Source organism: Mastomys coucha, unplaced genomic scaffold (genome assembly GCF_008632895.1).
Source record: "Mastomys coucha isolate ucsf_1 unplaced genomic scaffold, UCSF_Mcou_1 pScaffold15, whole genome shotgun sequence".
In the NCBI taxonomy this organism is placed as follows: Eukaryota; Metazoa; Chordata; class Mammalia; order Rodentia; family Muridae; genus Mastomys; species Mastomys coucha.
This window is the reverse complement of record NW_022196897.1, coordinates 111,065,310-111,078,090: the sequence shown is the minus strand read 5'-3', so window position 1 is coordinate 111,078,090 and position 12,781 is coordinate 111,065,310. Positions and strand designations below refer to the sequence as shown.

At 43.9% G+C, this 12,781-nt stretch overlaps 1 protein-coding gene across 1 annotated transcript in view; it reads left to right on the top strand.

Moving 5' to 3' along the window:
* Positions 1–12,781, top strand: part of Fbn1 (fibrillin 1) — a 209,270-nt gene that overhangs the window by 18,742 nt on the left and 177,747 nt on the right. Inside the window, exons 2-3 of the mRNA XM_031371746.1 lie at positions 9,085–9,167; positions 10,760–10,858. Coding sequence (XP_031227606.1) covers positions 9,085–9,167; positions 10,760–10,858 — 182 coding nt within the window. The remainder of the gene's footprint in view (positions 1–9,084; positions 9,168–10,759; positions 10,859–12,781) is intronic.

Genomic DNA, 12,781 nt, shown 5'->3' with positions numbered 1-12,781 from the left:
TGTCCCAAGGTCAGGCCACAGAATCCCACCAATCCCTGAGCTTGTCCCAAGGTCAGGCCACAGAATCCTACCAATCTCTGAGCTTGTTCCAAGGTCAGGTCACAGAATCCCACCAATTCTAGGCCATAGTGGAAAGCTCTGCTCCTGCCCCCCTCCAGAAACACTATAAAAAGCCTGCCTCCTGCTCAGTTCTTTGCTGCTTCTCTCTTGAGCAGAAGGGGATTCCCTGTTGTGTCTTTCCCAATAAATCTCTTGTGTGAGATTTGTTGTGTAGTGTGACTTTGTGGGATTCCTTGACTCCCAACTGCCAGAATACCTTTCCCCTCAGAGATGAAACACTCATACTAACCATGAGCCTTTACTTAACTTCCTCTGACTTTTAGGAAACTTAATGTTTACAAATGGCATTGCTAAAATTCCCTCTCTGGGGGTTATGTGAAGACCTATCCCCCTCCTCTTCCTCCTCCTCCTTTTCCTACTCCTTCTGTTCCCTCCTTCTCCTCCTCTTCCTCCTCCTCCTCTTCCTCTTGCCCCTCCTCCTCCTCAGGTTTTAAGGACAAACCAAAGTCCCATTCCATTGCAGCTCACTTTGGGGAACCAATGAGTTTTTTTGGTCTTACTTATAGATCATGGGCGACCCCAAAGCAGCTGCATTAGGAAGTCAGCACCCCGCATGGATGAATGCTTCCCCCTGGCTGCATACATGGAGCCCTTTCCTCTGGTCTTTCATAGTCTGTAACCCCGTGGGTTTTCATGGGCAAATTTCCTTCAGATTCTCTGCTATGAAATGTTTCCCACAAAACATTTTAAGCTGTGGTTAGGTTCCCAGGTCAGTCCACGATAGTCTATTTAGTGGATAAAGTAGAAGACAGCCTGTTTTTACTCTAATTTAAGAACCAAACCACCACCTAATTACACTGGAAAGGCTATTCCAACCTTCAAAAACTAATAGGTAGAAATAAAATTTCGGAGCCCTATCTGCTCATCAGTCAGGAGCTGCCAGTATTTAGAACTAATGCACGGAGTCACCTTACCCTCCTATAATCTGCCCCCCTGCTTCCTCTAAGCTGTTCCCATTGGTTGCTTCTGCAGGGTGACAAGAACACTCAGGAAGTATCATCATCTACCTGGGTAGAACTCTCTGAGATTTTTTGCAAAGTGTAAGAGTCCTGGTTTACCTCAATCCCCCAGTTCTCTTATGAGAGATAACAAGGAGGTAGGAACAGAGGATTCTGTATGCCACCCTGGACTGCCCATCCCTTCAAGGATTCCCTAACCCTCTTTGTTTATCTTATGTTTTCAATCAGTTCTGCAATTTCGTCTACCCTTTGGAGAAGTATAATGTGGCTTTGGCATCAGTCATCAAAGCAGACATAGAAGAGTTTGTTATGGTCAACCTCAAGCTCAGTGGGTGGGGTCACAGGGCTGTCAAGTAGCTCCTTATGTTTTCATGATGTTACTGGCCAGCTCGTTTCAGAGATTTGAGAAATAAACTTTGAGACATGCCTGTGTTTATGTTTTTTTTTTTTATTTAAGATAACTTTTCCTTACCCTTCAAGGGACAACTAGGTCCCACTTTGGGGCTAAAACTCCTCTGTTTGTGTACTTGATGTCAGCACCTTTGATATGTCCAGAGACAAACCCCCACTCTAGTGTAGTCCCCACCCCATAGGATAGCAAATTCATTGTCTGTTGCTCAGGCTTTGGGGGAGACTCAGGTAGCAGGCATCTGAGCAGAGTCCCTGTGCTCTTAGGAATATTTATTCCAGAGTAGCAGAACCAGAAGATGCCTAGTGCCTTGGAGGAATGAGGACCTGCCACACCCAGAGATGTTCCTTAAACATCTGGACAGCTGCTTTTCACAGCCCAGCATCGTTTCCTGTTCTAATGAACCTCGGGGATTTATTTATTTTTTTGAGCCTTAAATTCTTTCTTCCCCCCAAAAAAAACACATACCTATGGATTGTCCAATCACTTGAGAGAGGTTCTAAAAGAATTGGAACTAGCTGTTGGTTGAAGTGGCCTCCCAGGATAGGGGAGTCACTTCTGAGTCTTCAACTTTCCAGAGCCGTATGGGCCAGGAAGGCATGGGTGGATGCCCTGCGAAGGGCTTCTTTGCCTGTCATGGTACAGTCATTACAATCAGTGAACAAGTACTGATGCACAGGAACTAATTTAGTTCCATTTTCAATCCTTTTCCTTGTCTTTTGCCTAATCATCCTTTTATGCCCTTACCCCCATCGAAGGATACCTACTACATTACATATTACATTTAATCAGTGTGGTCGTTTTAAGCCCCAGAGAATTTCTCAACTTCGTCTTGTTTTTAATGATTGACATAGTGCTGGGGATGATCAGGTGTTTTATAGACTGCCCCCTTAATTAGGATTTTTTTTCATGGTTTTGGTCAAGATTAGCTTGGATGGGTTTGGGCGGAAGAAAGCACAGAGCTAGTTCTATGATAGTCACATCACACTGTTGAGTAGCATTGTGATTTGGGGCAAGGTGGCTAGTTGATCATGTGTCTGATGCTCACGTGGTGCTGAAGTTGCTGGCTGCACAAGCTGAGCTGTGCAATCGTGGATTCAGTTAGTGTTAGTTCAAGGTGGTAACAAAACATCGCATTCTAAAAGTCCTGAAAATGGCCATTAAGGAGAGAAGAAATGGATGGGGTCAAAGAGAAAGAGGCAAGAGGCACTGATGGAAGGGAGAGAAGGAAGGAAGGATAAAGAGATACCGGCCCATAGCTTAGGGAGAGAAGACATTGAAGTCATTAGTTGACTGTTGCCAGGGAAAGCAAGTGGGGAGCGAAGATTTTGAAAATCAGAGCATGAAAAGTTCTTTCTGCCTATATTTAGATTGTTTTAGAATAATGTTTTTGATGATTGTGTCAAGAAAAACTCCTCAAAGTAAATTAAAGAGGTTGGTTGGCTCGTACCTTCAAAGTGGAGAGTCAGGATTGTCTGTTTCCTGGGTAGTGTCAGCTCAGTCAAGCCAGAAGTCCGTCTCTGATCCGGAGTGTCTGGCTGAGGCCTGAGGCGGTCACGGAAGCGGCTTCCAGTACTCACATTGTTGTGACTGGCAGATGGGCTGGAACACTTACATGTGGTATTCACATCACTGTGGACTCGACCTCTGCCTTCCACTGAGGGGATCAGAATAAAGGTGCTAAAATAACAAAGGCTGGGATGTGAGAAGCAGGCTGGGATGTATGGTGAGCTTCATCAGGAAGTGCACGTTGAGTTTTCTTTTCCTTTTCATCCTGATAAGTAAAAACTTGTCAAAGAACACATGCAACCATGCTGTGTCATTGACTATAGATAGAGCCCCTTCGGGTACTGTTACTGCTCCATGATCTAGGACAGGCTCTAACTCTGGCATGGTGTGATATTAAGATAGGTCCTTAGCGCATGAGTCCTTGGACATTCTTTGTTACATGATAGTTCAGATTTCCTGATCTTTTTCTGTGTTTATACTTGGTGGGTTCAATTGTCACTTTTCTCTTAGAAGTTAAAAAAAAAAAAAAAAAAAAAAAGCATGTAACTTGGGGCACAGGGTCAGCCTCATTTGCCCAAACCTTAAGTAAGTATTTAATTGCTGAATAGGCTGGGAAAGTCTTACATGAAATAAAAGCCCTCTGACTTTGTTTTTATAACACCAACCCTATTTGGAAAAGGCTTTGCACTTAGGAGAAAATGCAGAAAGGCTATCTTGCTGTTGGACAGGCCAAACTTACAGAAGTGGGCTCTGGCTAAAGGAATGTGGACATCTGCAGACGTCTTGCACAGAGGCCAATTTCTTCAATGATGTGGTCAGACATGGTAGAGCCCAGCTGTTTGCTCTACTGAGAGAGGCTTTAGTTAGCCCACACAGCCTCCAAGTGCTGTGTCTGAACTGGCTCCAACAGCAAGCCTGTTGAGGCTCACTATCCCCAGGGTGATGGAGTTTGGTAGGAGGAGTTACAGATGAAGACCTAACTATTAAAAATAAAACTATCACAATGGGGAGGTGGAATGTACATATTCCCCTCATATGCCATGGACTGTTAGGATGCAGGCAAAACCTAATTTATCCCTTACCTCTAGTCGGTCAGTAGACATGTTGTGATTTTGATTATCTATGTGACCACACATACCATTGAGTGAAATACCGTCTTTCTTTCGGAATACATCTGTGCCCTAGTTTATTGGTTAAGAGGATAGACTCAAATGCAGACTTCCTGAGTTCAGATTCATCCATGACGTATTGCTAAGCTATGGGACTTTGGTAATTGGTTTAACCTTCCTAAGGCCCTAATATCCTCAGAGTGAAAGATAATGACCGCAGTAATCACCTCCAAGAGTTGCTATGAAAATAAAATATAAGAACGGAATCCTAGCGGTCAGTGGAAAATTCTGTTTCCTCCGAATTTTAATTCATCTTAATTTGCTGGGGCTGCTGCTATCTGCACAGAACACTTAGCTCTATGACATTTAAGGGTCACCAGAGAGGATGACAAAAAGAAAGAGAAAGTCATGTGCGTGCTACGCTCTCATTTACACACGAGTAACTTAATTAAAGAATTGTCTTCTCTGTAAATGCTGTTTGTACTGAAACCTTAGAGTAATATCCTCTATAATGAAAACAGCCCCATGTGTCTCTTTAGACTCTTACACGCTTTACTGCCTTCCAACTAAAACAAGACATTCATTTGTTCCTAGATTAGAGCCTTTTTGGCGGGGAGGGGGGGGTTACGGGGGGGTTGTGTGCAAATAGAACAAATTCCACTCTGCTTGTTTAAGACATTTCTGTTAGCTCATGATTCTCAAGACTGGAATCACAGGGAAGGTGTTATAAATCTCTACCAGTTTCTGTGGAACCAGACAAAGGAGAGTCAGATGAAAAACTATCATTGGGGGGCTGGTGAGATGGCTCAGTGGGTAAGGACACTCACTGACTGCTCTTCTGAAGATCATGAGTTCAAATCCCAGCAACCACATGGTGGCTCACAACCACCTGTAATGAGATCTGACGCCCTATTCTGGTGTGTCTGAAGACAGCTATAGTGTACTTATATATAATAATAAATAAATCTTTAAAAAAAAACTGTCATTGGATGATGTTGGTTGAAACAAGCGAAAATTTAAAAGTGTGTTATTTATTATAAAAGATAAAATAAATGGCTGGAATGTGGTGGTGTGCGCTTTCAAATACAGCAGCTAGGAGTCAGAGGCAGGTGGATCTCTGAGTTCGAGGCCATCCTAGTCTACAGACAGTCTACAGGCTGGCCAGGGTTACACATAGAAGTGTATCTCAACCCCCTCAAAAGATAAAAGTATAAATTAAAAATTATAATGTGAATTAAGCCAGTCATACTCCATTCTGCCGATCTCCAAGGAGACATAGTCAAACAGTGTGGTGCTCCGGTGAAAGGGCTCAGAGAAAGGGGCAAGGGCTGCTTGTTTCCTTCTAACAGAGCAGAGTGTTCTGCTGCGAAGTGAGAGATTCACACTTTAATACTGGTGCCACGGGTCAAAGGTGAGGACCAGGTCACAAGGCAAGTATTTACGCATGCGAGCATGAGCAGGGGTATAAGGGCAGAATGTGACGAGGCAAACCATCTCCCCGCTGCTGGCCCAGCATGCAGTCTGCTTGTAGTTGTCACACTTGTGTCTGTAGTGGCTTCTGCTATGCCTGTGCCACTATGTCCCCACTCAATAGCCATTGGTTTCTTAGGAAATATAAGAGCTTAGCCCATCGAGAGATGACTACCCTGTCTCCCTCTGCTTCGTTTCTTTAGCGGGGTGGTTTGGTTTTTTATTCAGTGAAAGGCGGGGTCTCACTGTGTAGCCCTAGCTGGTCTGGAACTTAATAATAAACCAGGCTAGCCCCAAGTGCGTGACTTTTGTTTGTCCATTGTTTTGAAATTCTGTGTAATACTGTTGGCACCTGTAGTTCTTGAATCAGTTATTGATTTCCAAACCTTTCTTTCCAACTTGTTTCTGAGCTCATGTTGACTGTGCCATTATTAATTATTTACTACACTTAATTTGTGTGAGTGTGTCTGTGGTGTTTGTGTCTGTGCGCATGTGTGTAATGGCCTGAGGGGTACATCAAGTGTGATGCTCTGTCACTTTCACTGTCAGTCCTTTGACACAGGATCTCTCACTGAATGGAGAACTAGGTTGGTGACTGGCAAGCTCCCTTGATCTCCTGTCTGTGCCTGCCACAGTGCTGGGGTCACAGGCAGTTATATCCATTTTTTATGTAAATTTGCATTCCTTGTTCATGGGCACCGAGAGCTCTTTTACCCTCTCAGCCTCTCCCCAGCTCTGTGTTGTGACTTTTACACTGTGCATCCTTAGAATCCTAGCTTCCTGTTTTGTAACTGTGGTAAATTCTTCAGCCTTCTATGCTTTGGTAATGGAATGAGTCTAAATATAGAAAAACAATAGGGCTCATATTATTATAACTTTTCAATACCTTGGTGGGGGAAATCTTTTGAATATCTTGCTTTGGAGGACAGAAACGACTGACCCTGTACCTCTGCCATAGACTGTTTCACCTTGTTTTATGATGCCACTCCATAAATGCATTCATTTGTGTCACACAGTTCTGGCTCGCTCTTAGCCACTGGGCACCCTGCAAAGGCTCAGGGGGCCTGTGAAGCAATCCCAGGATTTGGCTTTGGGGCTGGGCTGGATCCAGCAGAGCTGTTGTAATGGGCCATTGGAGGGGAAGGATCGAAGTTACTGACTTTGGCAGGCTTGTCATTTAAAACTGATAGAATTTAGGAGGCTTGAGCACCCTCCTCCCTTTATTCCTATATTCTATTTTTCTATATGTTTCTTTCCAAGCTTTTGCTTGCCCAGGACGTTCTGCATTCTGAAGTTTGGGACGAGACTTTGTCACATGAGGGACACGATGACAAGATCCGCGCAGTTAAATTAATCCCCCCCCCCCAAGCTTTAATTGTTTGAGTGGTTGTCTGCATATCTGCATGCACACCACGTGTGTGCCTGATTCTCATGGAAGCCAGAGGAGGGTGTCTGACCCCCCCCACCCCCCAGGGAATCCGGTTATCAGCCAGGTTGGTGCTGGGAACTGAGCCCAGGTCCTCTGGAAGAGCAGCAAGTGCTCAACTGCTGAGCCGTGTCTAAGATAAATTTTTAGTACAGTTTTGTCTCTTCCTGCAGAAGCTGACTAGGGGAGGTGACTCCGTCTGGATGCTGCTGCTGTTTGGTTCTCCCATTCTCCTTCTTACAAGCAAAGCTTGAATGTCCATTATTGTATGGATGTGAATGCACACACACACACACACACACACACACACAAGCATACATGCTTGCATGCACATATTCTCTCTCACCGACTGTAGAGAAGGCGAACATCATATTATTACAGTGCAAACTGAAACAAATGAAGACCAGAGAGGCCAAGGAAACCTGGCTCTAGTCTCTCAGTCTTCATGCTGCTGAGTATGAAGCTCAGGGCTGCTGCCAGCCTAATTCTCTCCTCTGACCCTAAAATTGAGTGTGCATTGTATGCTGTAGATTGTTCCAGAAATTCTGGAATTATAAGGAAGGGGAAGGATGAGAACAGATTTTACCTGAGTTCCTGCTTGCAAATGGGAGAAGAGAGAGGGACAGAATACAAGCAGGAGGCCTTCAGGTCTAGACGTAGGCTGCATCCCAGCTCAGAAGTACATGTTAGCTGCGCAGTTGTGTTGAAAATTTATTCTTGAGGGACTGTGGTATTTATACTAGAAGGCTTCAGAATGTCTTCTGTTTTATAAAATTGACTGTAAAACAGTGACCTTTTAAAAAATAATACTTTTTAATCTTTGGGACTTTCATATTGTGCACACTGCTTCTTCCCTCCAATTACTTCCAAACTTCCCCCAAAATGCCAAACTTCACCCTGACTTCATTAATTGCCTTCTCTTCCTTTTTAGCTAATAACTTACTGAGTCCAATTACCACTGCCCATGTGGGCATAGATGAGGGGCTGGGACTTCCTCCCCCAGTCCTCAACTACCAAAAGTTCCTGAGCTATGGGTGCACAGTCTCACGATCCCTCCCCCTACCACTCTGGAATTTTGGCTGGCTTAATCTCATGTGGGTAACCATAGCTGCAGTGTGCTCATGAGTGTAACAGCCATACTGTATGTCCAGAAGGCAGCAGTTCACAACTCTGCTCCCCGTTCTTCTGGCTCTCACATTCTTTCTACCCCCTCTCTCATGATGCTCTCTGAGCCTTGGGTCAGGAGTTTAGATGTGTGCACTCAGCACACGATCCTCCTGATAGCTATTGTCAGCGACTAGCATCAATGTGTAAGCTCAAGGATGGACACGCAGGTTGAAGAGCTGGCTGCTTTTCAGTCTGTGTTCCCTCTTGCCTTTCAGATATAAGAGTAGCCACACCTTCACCCAGATTTCCCCAGGAACTGTTAAAGATCCACCTTCTGGATTCTGAATGGAGTCTTTACTCCAAGACACATGACATGCTGTCTGTAAACAGTAAACCCAAAGTGGCACTACTTTTATTTTCCAGGGATTTCTGGTAGTCACTGTTTCCAAGTTTTTGCTAAAGAAATGTTTACATGTTTTGCCCCCCCCTCTTTTTTTCAGACTGATGGTAGAGTTTGAATTACTGTAATTTTTGTGAAGGAAGAATGTAGTGGAGGTGATCTGGGCCAGAGAAGGAGAAAACATGTCATTTCTGAGAGTAGACATTTAAAACTTTGTGTGGAACAGATTTTAATATGAATTTTCTGATCCAGGTTGGTAAGGAGTTGGACCTGTATACATCTCGCCTTGGTTTTTGGCACCTTAGCCCTTGAGATGGCAGGCGCTCTCTTTGACATCTCCCGGTTTTCGTCTCCTGGTGTACTGTGTACATGTTGGTGTTAGGGAATCATACCATATCAATATGTTAAACATTCCAAATGTCCTAAACTACCCAACTTGGTCAGGCCCCTATATTTAGTGCCCTCTGTTTGCTGGGGTTTATTCTACTTGCTCACTTAGAGGGTTTTTTTTCCCCTCTCTTTCATTTACTTATTTCTTATTTTTCAAAGTATGGAATTCTGTGCTTTTGTTTCAGACCCAATGTCTGTGGATCGCGTTATAATGCATACTGTTGTCCTGGATGGAAAACCTTACCTGGTGGAAATCAGTGTATTGTTCGTAAGTAAACAGATAACCCGTCACTCAAATGCTATCCATCTTTCGTGGCTTTTGTTGCATGCTGCTACTTGCTACTGAGTGCTATGAATGCGGTTATAGCTCAGCCTTCTGGAGATAAGAGTTTCCTATTTTTTTTTCTGAATCCCATTTGGGAAACACAATAACTTTCCAAAGCACTGCCCTTCTTTAATGAGGGATTTCCTTTAGAATAGTTCTAAATCTACGGAATGGAGCCACGGGGACTCTTTGATTACAGTTGTGTGCTGTTTGCCCATGTTGCTCCTGGCTGCATAGACCAGTGTAATCATGCTAACGGGGTTTTGAACAGGAGCTTCTCATTGCTGACTTCCTCGTTGTAATTCCTCCCTGTTTGGCTGTAATATGCCTGGGCCTCCCCAAACATTAAATTTGAGGCAAAAGGCAGGTCTAACTCTTGGACAAAGAGCAAAGGCAGGGACTTATTTTAATGATCAAAGTCACGGCTGGCTGTGGCAGTGCACGCCACCACCTCAGAACTCCAGGAGCTGAGACAGGAGGATCAAGAGCTTGAGGTCAGCTTGAGCTACTTAGTGAGACCATGTCTCTAGAAAAACCTAGGCATGGTGTTATACACTTTAATCCTAGCACCCTAGGTTGGATCCCCATAAGTTTGAGGATAGCCTGGTCTATATAGTGAGTTCCAGGCCAGTCAGGGCTATATATAGAGACCTTGTTTAATTATATGCACTTGTACACCGAGAATAAAGAAAAAAAATACTAATGGGGTAGGGATGATGGGATTCAGAATTTCCTGAAGGAGCTTGACAGCAGAATCCTTTCCTCCTGGTTCTTTGGAATTCTCTGGAATACTTTCATTAGGCATCAAAATAAATGTTGCTGTAAGTCTATGATCTCTCATCTGGGAACAGTTTATCGTATCTATGAAACCATTTGCCGTGTCTCAGTGTGCATTCTACTCTGTTTATTATTTTAGCCTTTTTCATCATGTTTGCCTCTTATAGGCTCTTGAGGAGTTCTAGTAAAGGATCATGCTGAGTCTAACAAGTAGTGATCGAGCCTTAGTTTGCTGAGAACTACAACTCACCTGTCATTTAATTTGCTCCTCAAGGACACTAGTGGAGCCCTTGGCTCTGGGTGACACTGGCAGTGTGACCATCTCTGTGATGTGGAGACTCAGCTCTAAGTGGTGGATTCCCGATTCCCCCCTCAGGCTGCCAGTCTAATTCGGAGCCAACTCACAATTAAATGTTTACAATAAAATCATCTGCCAAGAGTACGGTTATAAGATTTCCATTATTAAATTATAAATTAATATAAGAACAGAGTTCTCGTGAGAGTTTTATTTGTTTGGTTTTCTCTTCATAGTCTGGCCAGGGACTTTGAGCGATTGGGTCCTGTTGAATAAGAGAAAGGCAGAGATATCAATAAGGAGTTACTGTTTTCAAACTAGAGTTTCTTTACTCTGGTAGGCTGGTTTTGTAAATGAATACAGGAGAGGCAGTGGCCCAGGACCCTCACCTGAGCCTTGAGTCCCTGTGCCTAGCTGTGTGCTGAGGAACTCTGTACTGACAGACTTCTGATTTGATTTGCAGCCATTTGCCGGCATTCCTGTGGGGATGGATTCTGCTCGAGGCCAAATATGTGCACTTGCCCGTCTGGTCAGATATCGCCTTCCTGTGGCTCCAGATCCAGTGAGTCTAACATATCATTATAGACAATATTATTTTATGTGGTTATGCCCTATTTTCTCCTACATTTGCTGTTAGTTTTTTTTTCTTCTTTGCCTGCAATACATTTCCCCCCACTCCAACCCCCACTAGAAATCTGCCTTCTTCACTTTGCCTGGAATTCTTGGAAAGACATTCCTGGATCTAGCCTCCCACTGCTTTACTCTTTATATGGAAATTGCCTATGGGGCATAGTTACTAGGAAGAGCATACAGATCACTACCTTCAATGTCAGTATAGCCCTGCTCATCTCTGTATCTTTAATAGAAGCACTGGGGAAAAGTGTTCACAGAAATGATCATAGAGCTGGGCAGTGGTGGCGCACGCCTTTAATCCCAGAACTTGGGAGGTAGAGGCAAGAAGATTTCTGAGTTCGAGGCCAGCCTGGTCTACAGAGTGAGTTCCAGGACAGCCAGGGCTACACAGAGAAACCCTGCCTCCCCCCCCCCCCAAAAAAAAAGAAAGAAAGAAAGAAAAGAAAGAAAGAAATGATCATAGAATAAACTGGTTTTGGCTCCAGAAAACTAGCTTTTTTTTTCTTTGTGCTACCGAAATATAAAACTGATCTGATGAAAAACTTATTGGAAACTCAAGACACTTGCCTTTCCACCAGGAAACCATGAGACTCAGTGACATACAGACATGACAACATACAGACATAAGACATGCTATTTATTCTGTCTGGCCACATAAACATTCACAGTTCATACTAGAGAGCCACTGCCTTCTGGTTTTACTGTGTGTGTGTGTGTGTGTGTGTGTGTGTGTGTGTGTGTGTGTGTGTGTTTAATCTTTAAGTGTGGTATCCAAAGTATTGAAATGGGGGAAGTGTGGAGGCTGGGAGGTGAGTCCTTTCTTAGTTGTTTAAAAAGCTAAAGTTCATGTCTGTATAAACAGTCCTCAATATCCCAGCTGTTGCCAAGGCAAAACAAGTGTGTATTCCTATTTCCCTTCCAGTTTCTGGGAGAGAAGATGCTCCCCCTTACTGCTATTCCATATTGGATGGGATTTTCAGAGTCACTGGTGTGGGGCAAGTGTGTTGCTTTTTGTCTGGTACAAGGGGAGACTGAAGTGCACCAAGGTTCCCTGTCTGCTGAGAGGCCTCACATGGAGTTGTGGCTTTTATGGGCCCAGTGCATGGCTCCAGTGAATTGTCTGGTATAGCAGATCATCTTAGTGTCCACTCATGTCCCTTGGCATTCATAGAGGAGCACATGAAGTCGGCCTGAGAGCTTGGCCAACATTTTTCTGTCCAGAGTAGAGGAAGTGGGGAGTGCTGCTGGGTCAGTGGACACAGATGCAGCTTTCCACCAGTGACAGATGGACCAGCTCTGAGGCTTCTGTGCTCCCAGTTTGTATAGTTTTGAGATGTGTTTTGCATTGCTTCCTAAAATTCCTGACCAGAACTCAGCCTCAGCCCATAGTTTACTTCCTGGAGTCACTCCCAAGCAAACTACCTTTGCTGAAATTGTTGTCTCAGAGTCCACTTCTGATGGAACCCAAGTAAAGCTGGCCTAATACTAAATAAAACGTGTTGTAGATCAGGATAGAAATTTCCCCATGGCCTGGGACTTTACTTCACACACTGAGCATGGCATAATTGGACTTGATTTCAGCTTGGTTTTACATATGCACAGACTGACTCTACCCATTAAAGGAACCCAAGCTGGAGGAAGACAAAGAGACAACCAAGTCAAGTGGCCATTTCAGGAACATGCAGGACATCTCTATGTGTACCCCAAAGACCCCAGATTGCCACTGAGGAGAGATAGCCTCAGTATTGGAATGAGCAAAGTTATCAAAATGGGAACAAAACCATTCTCTTAGACTGGCCTCTCTTTTTTTTTTTCTTATTTTTTCACTTTTTGATTTGTTTATTATTTTATT